The 12914-nt window shown below is 47.7% G+C and overlaps 1 protein-coding gene across 2 annotated transcripts in view; it reads right to left on the minus strand.

Moving 5' to 3' along the window:
- Window positions 1-12914, minus strand: part of CFAP126 (cilia and flagella associated protein 126) — a 429039-nt gene that overhangs the window by 124613 nt on the left and 291512 nt on the right. For both annotated transcript variants that reach the window (XM_086945044.1, XM_086945043.1), the window contains exon 4: window positions 9977-10153. In XM_086945044.1, the coding sequence (XP_086801170.1) occupies window positions 9977-10153 (177 nt within the window). The remainder of the gene's footprint in view (window positions 1-9976; window positions 10154-12914) is intronic.

The following is a 12914-nucleotide window of genomic DNA, read 5'->3' on the forward strand; positions in this document are numbered from 1 at the left end:
AAACAACACACCACCACCAATGTTGGTATTTCCCGAAAGCTTTGCTCAACACAATTTTTTTTACTGCAATCATGCAGACATCATTTCAGTCTCAGATATTCACGTATTCTCGTAAGGAAATGCCAAATTTGTGGTGCTGTGTGGCATAGGGCTAGAAGTTGGAAAAGACTGGTCACAAAAAAGTGGTTGGAAATTGAGCAGCAACTTTTATACAGTCAGTCTTTAATTTGCGATGCAATTTCTTGAATAATAGGCTGCCTTGCAAAATCCCCAGTGTTAAGGGGTTGCAGAATGACCTGCCAAATTAATATTAATAAGCACGCTGCTATTAGTATCGTCTTGTGTTTAGCCACTAAACACAGGCATGGTGGTCTGCAAATAACAGACCACTAGCCCTGGGGTTGGATTTCCAAATGGGAAACATCTTATTTTTAAAGCAGCCCATGTTCCTTAGGACAACCAGTGCTTCTTTTTAAAAAGAAGAAAAACTTTCCCATTTGTGAATACATCAAGGCAAGGATGTAGTGAGCTTACGGACCACTACATACTCCTAGAGGTTGACGAACAAGATACTCACCTTTGGTAACGCTCTTTCTGGTAGAGACTTTCGGCCAGATTCATGAAAGACCCGTTTTGCGAGTCTGAAATAGCGATTCATAAGGAATCGCTATTACAGACTCGTAAAACGGGATTCATGTAGAAATCGCAAAATTAAATGCGATTCCTACAGATTCCTTATTTGCGATTAGCAATTTGCTAATCTTGCACAAAAATAGACAGACCCACTTTGAAAATATTGTCTCTAGTTACCGCAGCTAATGAGGGCAGCGGCCATGATGTTTTTAGGTCTCGCTATTCGATGCGCACGCATCGAGCTTGCGAGGATATAGGGCTTTAAACAGAGTTTAACTAACTGGGCGACATCCACCAGCACATCCACCGCCACATCCACCACCACATCCACCACATCCACATCCACCACATCTAACACATCCACCACCACTTCCACCACCACCACATCCACAACCGCATCCACCACCACCACATCCACCACCACCACCGCATCCACCAACACCACATCCACCACCACCACCACATCCACCACCACCACATACACCACCACACACACCACCACATCCACCACCACATCCACCAACACTTTAACCACACCCACCACCACCACATCCGCCACACCCACCACCACTACATCCACCACCCCATCCACCACCACCACCACCCCATCCACCACCACTGCATCCACCATCACCACCGCATCCACCACCACCACATCCACCACATCCACCACCACCACATCCACCACATCCACCACCACTACATCCACCACCCCATCCACCACCACCACCACCCCATCCACCACCACTGCATCCACCATCACCACCGCATCCACCACCACCACATCCACCACATCCACCACCACCACATCCACCACATCCACCACCACATCCACCATCACCTGCACATCTACCATGACATCCACCGCCACATCCACCACCACATCCACCACATCCACATCCACCGCATCCACATCCACCGCATCCACCACCACCACATCCACCACCACCGCATTCACCACCACCACATCCACCACCACCCCATCCACCACCACATCCACCATCACCACCACCACCTCCACCATGACATCCACCTCCACATCCACCACCATATCCACATACACCGCATCCGCCACCACCACATCCACCACATCCACATCCACCGCATCCACCACCACCACATGCACCACCACCACCACATCCACCACCACATCCACCACCACACCCACCACCACCACATCCACCACCACATTCAACACTTCCACCACCACATCCACCACCACATCCACACCCACCACCACATCCACACCCACCACCACATCCACACCCACCACCACATCCACCACATCCACCACCACATCCACCACCACATCCAACACATCCATCACCACTTCCACCACCACCGCATCCACCACCACCACCACCGCATCCACCACCACCACATCCACCACCGCATCCACCACCACCACATCCACCACCACCACCACATCCACCACCGCATCCACCACCACCACATACACCACCACATCCACCACCGCATCCACCGCCACTTTCACCACACCCACCACCACATCCACCACACCCACCACACCCATCACCACTACATCCACCACCCCATCCACCACCACCACCACCCCATCCACCACCACCACTGCATCCACAACCACCACCGCATCCACCACCACATGCACTGCATCCACCACCACCACATCCACCACCACATCCACCATCACATCCACTGCATCCACCACCACCACATCCACCACCACATCCACCATCACATCCACCATCACCTCCACATCCACCATGACATCCACCATGACATCCACCGCCACATCCACCGCCACATCCACCGCCACATCCACCGCAACATCCACCACCACCACCACCACCACCACCGCATCCACCACCACATCCACCACCGCATCTAACACGTCCACCACTACATCCACCACTACATCCACCACCGCATCCACCACTACATCCACCACCACATCCACCACCGCATCCACCACCGCATCCACCACCACTTCCACCACCACTACATCCACCACCACATCCACCACCGCATCCACCACCACTTCCACCACCACTACATCCACCACCACATCCACCACCACATCCACCACCACTTCCACCACCACTACATCCACCACCACATCCACCACCACATCCACCACCACTTCCACCACCACCACATCCACCACCACATCCACCACCACACCCACCACCCACTTCCACCACCACACCCACCACTACTTCCACCACCACATCCACCACCACACTCACCACCACTTCCACCACCACATCCACCACCACACCCACCACCACCACATCCAACACATCCACCACCACTTCCACCACCACCACCGCATCCACCACCACATCCACCACCACCGCATCCACCACCACAACCGCATCCACCACCACATCCACCACCACCATATCCCCCAGATCCACCAACACCACATCTATATGTGTGTGTGTGTGTGTGTGTGTGTGTGTGGCTGTGTGTGTGTGTAGGTGCAAATGCAATGTTCTTGGATTTTCATCACAATAAAATAGACTGAACATAATCTTCACAAAAGTTATTTACAAACGTTTAAGGTATTGCCATTATAAATTACAATAACTTTTATTTAAGTATTAATTATTTACAAAATTAAAAGCCATTGTTATTTGTAATATCAATACATCTAAGTCATGTAAATACAACACACATTGCATTACAAATGCTATAGGTGTCACATTTGCGAAAGTTAAAACTATTGACATTGTAACTGACAAAGCTATTAATTTTGCTATTTTCAAAACCAACACATAAATAAAAAAAGTGTCATTTACAATGCCAATCGCTCAAACTTTCCTAATGCGAGACCTATTGCATTTCCAATGCTTGTTTGTATATGGGTATGATGATCGCTCCCCTCCATAATTCCGGGACGACCGATCCCTTCGCAATGGCATTTCCTAAAAGGAATATATATCTGGCCCACCGCGCCTTATCATTAATGAAAACATCAGCTGGTACGCCGTCTAAACCCGGGGCCCTTCCCCCGGGGACAGTGCATAGAGCATCTTCGGTTTCTTTAAGAGTAAATAAATTCCCAGTGGAATATACAAATAAAATTGCTTCCACGCCCTTATACTGTGGAGTCTCAGCATATTGGGCTTTAAAGTGATCTACCCAGGCACCCTCTGGGACGTTGTTACCGGGTTTATCTGGAATTCCACCTCTACCCCACTTGACAATGTTGCAGAATAGCCTAGAATCCATAGCCCCGAGCCCTCCTTTAATTCGACCCAATGTTGTTCATCCCATTGTTTTTTAGCCTGGGATAGGCTGGCCTTGTAGTGCTTTCTGGCGCCACTAATCACTACCCTATCCCTACTACGAATTGCTCTGCCCAAGCTTAGCCTAGCTTCCCTACACTGGTGATTATACCATTTAGCTAGTCTAGGTGGTTGTTTGCTATTTTCTTGCGGGGCCTCAGGAAGTGCGGTTTTAGGAGGGAAAAGAGTTTATCATGGATATCAGTTATTTCCCTTGACCTTGGAGTTACTGAGGTTGCATCTTCCATAGCGGTGATTGCAATATCCACCTCGGAGGTTATAAATGCCATGGATTCCACATTAGCCAAAACACTCTGCCAATTCAATCTACGCATGTCATTGGTCATGTCAGGCAGCAGAGCATTGGTCAATTGAGAATTCCCTATTGTGACCGACCACCAGTTGTGGGCCACACAGAGAGGATTGTGGTCACTCTCCAATCTAACCTTTACTTCCATGTCATATACCAGCTGCCACAAATTCAGGCTACAAAGGACATAGTCTATCCGACTTTGACTACGGCCATTGTCAAATGTGCAGGAGCCTCCCCTGTCACTCTTCGTTCTCCCATTTAGGGCTCTTAGTCCCTGTTCCATGCAGATGGCATTCAATCGTATTATGTCGTTGGTCCACCGCCTACCCGAGGCCAGATCCAAGATTGGGACGCCCCATTGTGTGCCCTCCTCCCGCCCCAATGGATCGTCAGAGATATCTAAGGGTTCAAAAGTCCGATTTAGATCATCAGCAACAATAACTTTGTTGCCCAAGGACTGTTTTTCCAAAAGAGAGGACAAGGCCTCTAAGTTAGGTGACTTTCCTCTTATATTGCCCCTAACATAGACATTATAAATGTCTAGTCCTCCCGTAGGGTCTGATACCATTCTTATCAATTGGATATCATTGCTACCTGATTCCACCATATTGATTGTAACGGGTAGACCTTGGCGTATCCAAGTAGTTAGACCCCCCCATGGGTCGTCCCTTGACACCTTTGCTAGCTGGGATTGAGAAATTTAAGTAACCCGGGAGGAATATAGGATCACAGGCCCATGTCTTTTGGAATAGACATACATCAAAACCATTGATGAAGTCTATCCAATTTTGGGATGCCAGCTTACTACTTAATCCCGCGATATTCCATGAGACCATCTTACCTATACTGGAACCATGTGCGGGAGCTAATCCTACAGGGGGCGCCCCAGGATGACTAGTTAGGATTCCTACGTACCCCTCCTCATCTAGGTTTTTGTCCTCGTTATTATTCTCAACATTCTGAGTGCCAGGAATTCTAGTTTCATTTAAATCCTCATTTCTTAATGCCCCGGGAATTGATGCAGACTCCCCAGACCTTTTGTCCTCATTATTATTCTCAACATTCTGAACGCCAGGAATGCTAATTTCATTTAAATCCTCATTTCCAAATGCCCCGGGAATTGATGCCGACTCCCCAGACCTTACCTCCAAATTCATACTTCCCCGATTAGTCATGGTATAATATGGATTAAAATTTTCATGGCCTGATCCCTGACGATTGTTACCATTTTGTCAATCAACCCACCCCGGATTTGCCATCATTTCAAAACGATTAGAAGTTGGTACATTAAAAAGGTTTCCCTGATGGTAAGGTACGGTGAAAAGGTTGAGTCCGGGAGTGGGGAGGTTGTGATAGCAACCTACTTCTGGAGTTATGCCAAAGTGAATACCTGGTGGTCTCAGGTAGAAGAAGGTCAGGTCGACTACACCAATACCAGCGCTACTTGTGCCCAAGTTCTGCCTCGTAATTAGATGTGCTACCATGGAATCCTTGAAGTTAACTACACAATCCCCCTCAAAGCGCTTAGGGGTGCTACCTACCCAACCTATCCTTCTAACACGAATAATCAGCCCATCCACTTCCCTGGGCAGTGGTCTGTTAGTCCTTAACCAGTGCATTGCTTTGTTTTTTAGCATCTGGAAGGAATCTTTCTGCCCAACCAGCAACGGTGGTACGTTGGTAAGGATGGCAACAAAAGGATAGGAGTCTGGGGGCAGATTCATGGGTGGTATCCTACGGGGCACTCTAGTAGGAATTGTGTCGGGCAGACTAGAGACGAGAGTAGCAGGGCAGGTCGTTGGGATTTGAGGTGGGGCGTTAGGATTATTGAGTCCAGGATTCCCAGTTTTGGATCTATCATTAGTACCCGTGACCACAGTATCTAAACGTTTATTGGGTTGGGATGTGTTAACCCGTGGATAGTCTGATGGGTGGGAAGTGATCTTGGGGATTTGCCCTGAAAGACGGGGCCCCGTTTTTGTAGTAATAACAACAGGAGGGAGGGGCTCTGGAATAGGTACACCACTTGCCAGACCACTTATTTTAATGGGATTATTACTGTCCCCCGTCCTATGGTGGGTTTTAATTAGGGATTTAGTTGAAAAGAAGTTGTCTAAGGTAGCCTGTTCAAAGCAATCTAATCGGTCAGCTAACCTTTTGACTCGTTCTTCGATGGGGGTCAGTAATGACTTCATCAACTTCTCTAACTGCATAAGCAAAGGTAAATCTAGAGATGAAATCTCAGCAGACCCTGTCGCCGGGGAATCACTAGGGTTAGATACAAAGTTAACCGGGGTGATTCCATCCTTAACAACATGAGCCCCACCTAAACCAACCCCTTTAGGCTTACAAGGAGTTCCCAAACCTGTTCCAAGTTTCCTAATTTTCTTAGGATGTTTAGGAAAACAACTCTTCCTCAGAGTAGTGTGTCTTTTCCTTTTAATGCGAGAGTTATTAGAAGCAGCATGGGGTAACACACCCGATTGGGCAGTATTTTCCTCATCAATAGAAGAAACAGTTGGAATAGTAGGCAGGGGGGGAGACAAGATGGTCGTGACAGCGACCGAAAGAGTATTTCTGGTCTGTGGGTCTGGACCTAACTTGCCCTCCACCCTGACCAAGCTAGGCAACTGAGAAGAGGCATGAGGCTTTTCTGCTAACACTGGCAGGGTTAAAGGAGGTGAAGAGGGAACCGGTGCCAGAGAACCCAAGGGTGGCCGTTTCTCCAAAGGAAGTTTAAGGAGTTCAATAGATTGCCTGCGCTCGGCACGTCTCTCAGCTAGGGCAATCTCTTTATCAATATCACGAGTAGCCCAGCTAAAATACTTGTCTAGGGGGACCCAAAATTGTTACCCCTGCCGTGGACTAGAGGGGACTCAGTACAGGGGTGGTTGGGGGGGAAGACATACTTGGTAGTCAGTGTCACTTGAGAAGGGGGGAAAAAACAATGTAGACCAGAGCGGGACCTCTCGAAGCACAGGGGCAACCTAAGACTGTGGCCAGAAAATTAAGCAAAACAAGATGACGAATTGCCTCGCTAGTTGCAATGATGTCCATATAGCAATGTGAGATGACAGAGAGTGGGCCCAGCCCAGCCTCCTGCAGCCCCTGATGGCCACAGACGGCCCGCCCTTGTCCCGGGACGTTCCCGCGCAGCGGGAGTAACGATTGATTGATATAGGGACCTTAGTTAGTGGGGCGGGGCAAGCAGGGAGAGCGGCCCAGGTGATAGCAATTCGGGCTAGCGTGGACTCCTGGGAGATGCAGTCCCGGTCCCGCTGCTCGCAGCCCTGCTGCGACCCGCACGCCCACAGTACACTCCAAAGGGTCAGCGCTCCCTAGTCCACAGTTCAGAGACAGCGCACACCACGAAGCGGGACCCGCGAAGCTGGTACCGCGAGGCGCTGCAACACGAGGAATAGGAATCGAAGCACAAAGTCCCGGCAGGTAGGAAAGAATCAACAGAGCGTCCCAAGTCCAATCCAAAAGTGAGGGTTTTTGAATTCGTTGGTGGGGCGGGGCAAGCAGGGAGAGAGGCCCAGGTGATAGCAATTCGGGCTAGCGTGGACTCCTGGGAGATGCAGTCCCGGTCCCGCTGCTCGCAGCCCTGCTACGACCCACACGCCCACAGTACACTCCAAAGGGTCAGCGCTCCCTAGTCCACAGTTCAGAGACAGCGCACACCACGAAGCGGGACCCACGAAGCGGGTACCGCGAGGCGCTGCAACACAAGGAACAGGAATCAAAGCACAAAGTCCCGGCAGGTAGGAAGGAATCAACAGAGCGTCCCAAGTCCAATCCAAAAGTGAGGGTTTTTGAATTCGTTGGTGGGGCGGGGCAAGCAGGGAGAGTGGCCCTGGTGATAGCAATTCGGGCTAGCGTGGACTCCTGGGAGATGCAGTCCCGGTCCCGCTGCTCGCAGCCCTGCTACGACCCACACGCCCACAGTACACTCCAAAGGGTCAGCGCTCCCTAGTCCACAGTTCAGAGACAGCGCACACCACGAAGCGGGACCCGCAAAGCGGGTACCGCCAGGCGCTGCAACACAAGGAACAGGAATCGAAGCACAAAGTCCCGGCAGGTAGGAAGGAATCAACAGAGCGTCCCAAGTCCAATCTAAAAGTGAGGGTTTTTGAATTCGTTGGTGGGGCGGGGCAAGCAGGGAGAGCGGCCCAGGTGATAGCAATTCGGGCTAGCGTGGACTCCTGGGAGATGCAGTCCCGGTCCCGCTGCTTGCAGCCCTGCTACGACCCACACGCCAACAGTACACTCCAAAGGGTCAGCGCTCCCTTGTCCACAGTTCAGAGACAGCGCACACCACAAAGCGGGACCCGCGAAGCGCTGCAACACAAGGAACAGGAATCAAAGCACAAAGTCCCGGCAGGTAGGAAGTAATCAACAGAGCGTCCCCATATATAATCTAACCACTCATTACTGCTGAATAGAGGGTAAGACAGTAACAGTAGGGTGATGTTTAATAAAAGCCCTCACCGGGACAGCAAGTGGAAAAGGGAACTGTACAATGATTACAGATCAACTACAGCTATTTAAACACTGGCACATATCCATTCCATAAACACAAATGTTTGAGTCTTCGCACTTGCTTTTGAATCTTCGCCCTGCCTAAATATCCCAGAATACCATTTTGGGGTCCTAGTAAAAACAATTAGACATAATAACGCATATTTGTGACTATGATTACAGTATTCCACGAGGAGGAGCAGAGGAATCCGGAGGCCTTATCAAGGGCTCCGTTTGCGTTATCTCGCTTCCCAAAACTCCACTGCAGCCGGATACTTCACCGGGCAGTCAGAAAATCCCCCCCTCCTTTCTTTCGGATTTCCCTTGAGGGGTCCGGAATATTCATTCTTCATTTGACCTGTATGAGTGACAGTGACCAGAAACTCCGGGGGGACCTGGATCAGCACGCTATTTGGAAAGAAGTACAAAACAGCTTGCAGGCACACATTGTGACCTACCGTGACCGTTTTACACACTGCTCTTGAAGAAGTACGACCGGGATTAACTGTCTATACATGCCCTGATGAAATTCCCAAGGCACGAATAGGGAATGAAACGCGTTGGCTGTGCCGCTGTTCATGAAAATAAAGAATCCTTTTATAAGAACTGAAGATCTACAATTACTTTTTGGACTCTCTTACACTATTGACTTCACTGTGTGCGCCTCTCTGCTCTTATACAAATTATGTTTTTCAACCTGGTAAATTCTTGGGAACGTATGCATGTTATCTTCAAGGAGTCAAAATCTATCTCTATGTGGCTATTAATAATTAGCAGACATCATGATTATATTTTTATTTTTTCAAATATATATTGTTGAAGTGTCTATAGGGAGATAATTCATGGGCTGGGTTCTATTTTAATGTGCGTATTACCAGATGGGCAGCAGCAGAACATATGTTATTTATTTATTTATTTTAAACTCAAAACCTTTGTGTATTCATGATTTTACTACATTTTGAACAGCCATACTGACCTAAAAAGTTATAACACTCCTTATAATAAAGTTACCTAAAAAATAAAGAGGGTACTCATCGTATTATTGAAACATAATTTTGGAAAATGAAAACCACAGAGCTTGGAACCCTCACGGGCGACAAGCAGCGCTCTACATATCCTCCTTACATTACATTACATTACATTACCAAAAAGTAATTTGCGGATTTTGGTGTTGGTTTCATATTTTTTAGCCACTAACTCAAGATGAGAAAATTGTGTTAAGACACTGAAATCTTACCACTCCATCAATCTCTGGACGAAGTCCATTGCAAGCACTGATCAGGTCAGTAGAATTGTAGATCCACTCCTTGAGGCAGTTGGCTGCATGAGCAGAACGGGACGCTGAGCTCACCTTGCACGGAGGAATCCTCCGCGGCATGTCCCAGGTTCCCATGTATGATCCCCAAGGGCTAATCTAAAATGAAGACAGAGTGCTATCACAACAGGTCCATTGTTCATAAATTTTCCAGAGGCACAAGAAATGTTAATGTTTGGTCAGTGGTGCATAAAGGAAATACTAACAGTCAGTGATTACACACTCTGTGTGAAAAACATTGGGGCATATTATCAAGAAAACGGCGTTAAAATTATCGCCGCTTTAGCGGCAGGAAACTGCCGCTAAAGCGGAGATAATGGGCTTGATAATATGCCCTTGTGAATTCCCATAAAAGCCCATGCTCTGGTGTGAACATGGGCTTCTATGGGAATTCTTTACGGCATATTATCAAGCCCATTATCGCCGCTTTAGCGGCCGTTTCCTGCCGCTAAAGCGGCGATAATCTTAACTCCGTCCGTGATAATATGCCCCATTGATATTTATGAAAGGGAGTAGTTGAAAAAACATGAAAGAATCATTTGACCTACATCCAATTCCCAGAGATGGGTTTTGCTTGAAGAGCAACCTGTCCTCTAGGTTCTGAGGATGCAATGACGCGGACTTCTTTTGCAAAGACAGGGTTACGTTATCTTCTCCTGACTCTGGGCACCTGTGAAAGGCATCGCCTACAACGACCCGTCATCAGTTGTAGGCAGGGCACAGCAGCCAAGTGCTTATTAGCATGAGTCATTCTACAGCAGCGCGGGACTCTGCTACTGACTCTGGGTACCTGTGGGATGTATCGCCCAAAATATCCTGCCATCAGAAGGAAGTAGGGCACAGCAGCCAATTGCTTTATAGCATGTGTCATTATCCTGCAGAGCTGGACTCTATTACTGAGTCTCAGCACCTGAAGACAGCATCGCCCACAACACACTGCCATCAGGAGAAGGCAGAACAGCAGCAAAGCGCTTTATAGTGCATCATTCTCAGCATGGAAAGTGCGTGGGCCGTGCCCCGACTCTGCTCTGGGGATGACCAGCCCAAAAGCGAGCCCATCTGCACCCTTTAGAGTCCAGAGGAGGCTGGGTCAGTCTACTGACCCATGGTTAAAGGCACAGTTGAATGATCTTTCTTCCGGCAAGATGTAAAAAAGCCACTCCACTTAAAAATGGTGAAATCCAAACATGGTTTGTTAGCTTTCCTCAATACAAGCCTCACCCACCAAGTAACACTGCTTGCTGCTCCACTCCTTAAGTCCATTAACCACACAAGCATAAGCATTCCAGCGTCATGGTAACAACACAGTTTTACAAGGTTGACAGTAAAGATGATGTAAGCTGACCAGCCTTTAGGTCTAATGTCAGCCATGCATTATACAAGATACCACACAAGGCTATTATTGGGAAAAGATAGCTTGACCGTGCTTCTGGCAACAAGCGAGCTGAGTTTCCAAACTCGATAGTTAATTTCTTGACAAATGCAATAGAGGCGTTTTAGATGATAAAATTATAAAAGCGGTGGAACCTGCTGAGTGGATTTCTCTGGTGATAATTACGAAGGCTGATGGGTCATTGAGGTGCTTTGTGGACCTGCGCAGTCTCAATGATAATATTGTCACTAAGTGCCTACCATCAGATCATGCTCAATCCACATTTGAGACATCTGATGGCTTTTATAACATCTAAGGGTGCGTTTCAATTCAACAGATTGCCGCTTGGATTGACATCTGCGGCAAGTGTGTTCCAAAGATTGATGTCAAATGTGTTAGCAGCTGTGAAAAATGTGGTGTTTTTTCAGGATGACTTATTAGTCTTCGGCGCACCATTTCTGGCCAGAAAAAAGTTTTGCGTGAGGTCATGCTTCGAGTTGCCAATTAAGGTCTGACTTTACACAGAAAGGAATACAACTTTTTGGTAAGGAAGTTGAGTATTTGGGAGAAGGAGTAAAGCCCAAATTGGATTTGGTGAGTGCTATGGTGAATGTCAGATGTAAGAGATAAGTTATGTTCACTCATTAGTTTGGTTGAGTTTTATTCATATTTTGTTCAGGGTTTTGCCCATAAATCTGAACCTTTGCGAATATGTTTGAGGAGAGGGAATACATTTGTTTGGAGGAAGGCTCCGCTTCTCAGAAGTAAAAGGATAGCATTGGCAATGAAGGAGTGCTAGTCCAGTCTCAGGTTTCTTAGAACTATTATTACAGTGAAAGCCAGTGCTGTTGGGATTGGAGTAATACTATCTCAGGTACATTGTGGTTCTAAAAGAACACAGTTGCATTTACTTCTCGGTCATTGACGGCAACGGAGAGTAACTATTCTGTAATCGAGCGAGAGGCATTGGCAGCTACTTGAGCTATGAATTTTTTTTGCACATTTATTTGGAGAACCAAGGTGATTTTGGAGAACTGTTCACAAACCATGACTTAAGGACCTTGACCTACGGTTATTGTTCTGGACACCTGGCAAGGTTGGCAGTGAAAGTTCAGGAGTATGATTGCACTGTGGAATAGGTTACAAGGTGGAAAAAAAGGTAGGCATTAGTTTGTCCAGTTTACAGGATAGGGCTCATGAACAGTACCCTTACTTTGATCTGAAACAGTGCCACTCTCCTAATATTTCACATTTGACCATTTTCCAACTTTACCCATTTGCTATCAACCTGTACCACCTTATATGGTCCTCTAAACTTGGTCAAGCCATTTCCGGTGCTACCCAGTTTTTCCTTTACCCAATCTCCAACATCAAAAAATCTTTTCACTAAGACCTGTGCTGTCTTCCCACCCCTCACATCCACCTTCAAATCTCACAAACACAAAGGCACAACTTCAGTACCAGGTTGTTTCACTTGTACCATCTCAA

Source organism: Lissotriton vulgaris, chromosome 12 (assembly GCF_964263255.1).
Source record: "Lissotriton vulgaris chromosome 12, aLisVul1.2, whole genome shotgun sequence".
NCBI lineage: Eukaryota > Metazoa > Chordata > Amphibia > Caudata > Salamandridae > Lissotriton > Lissotriton vulgaris.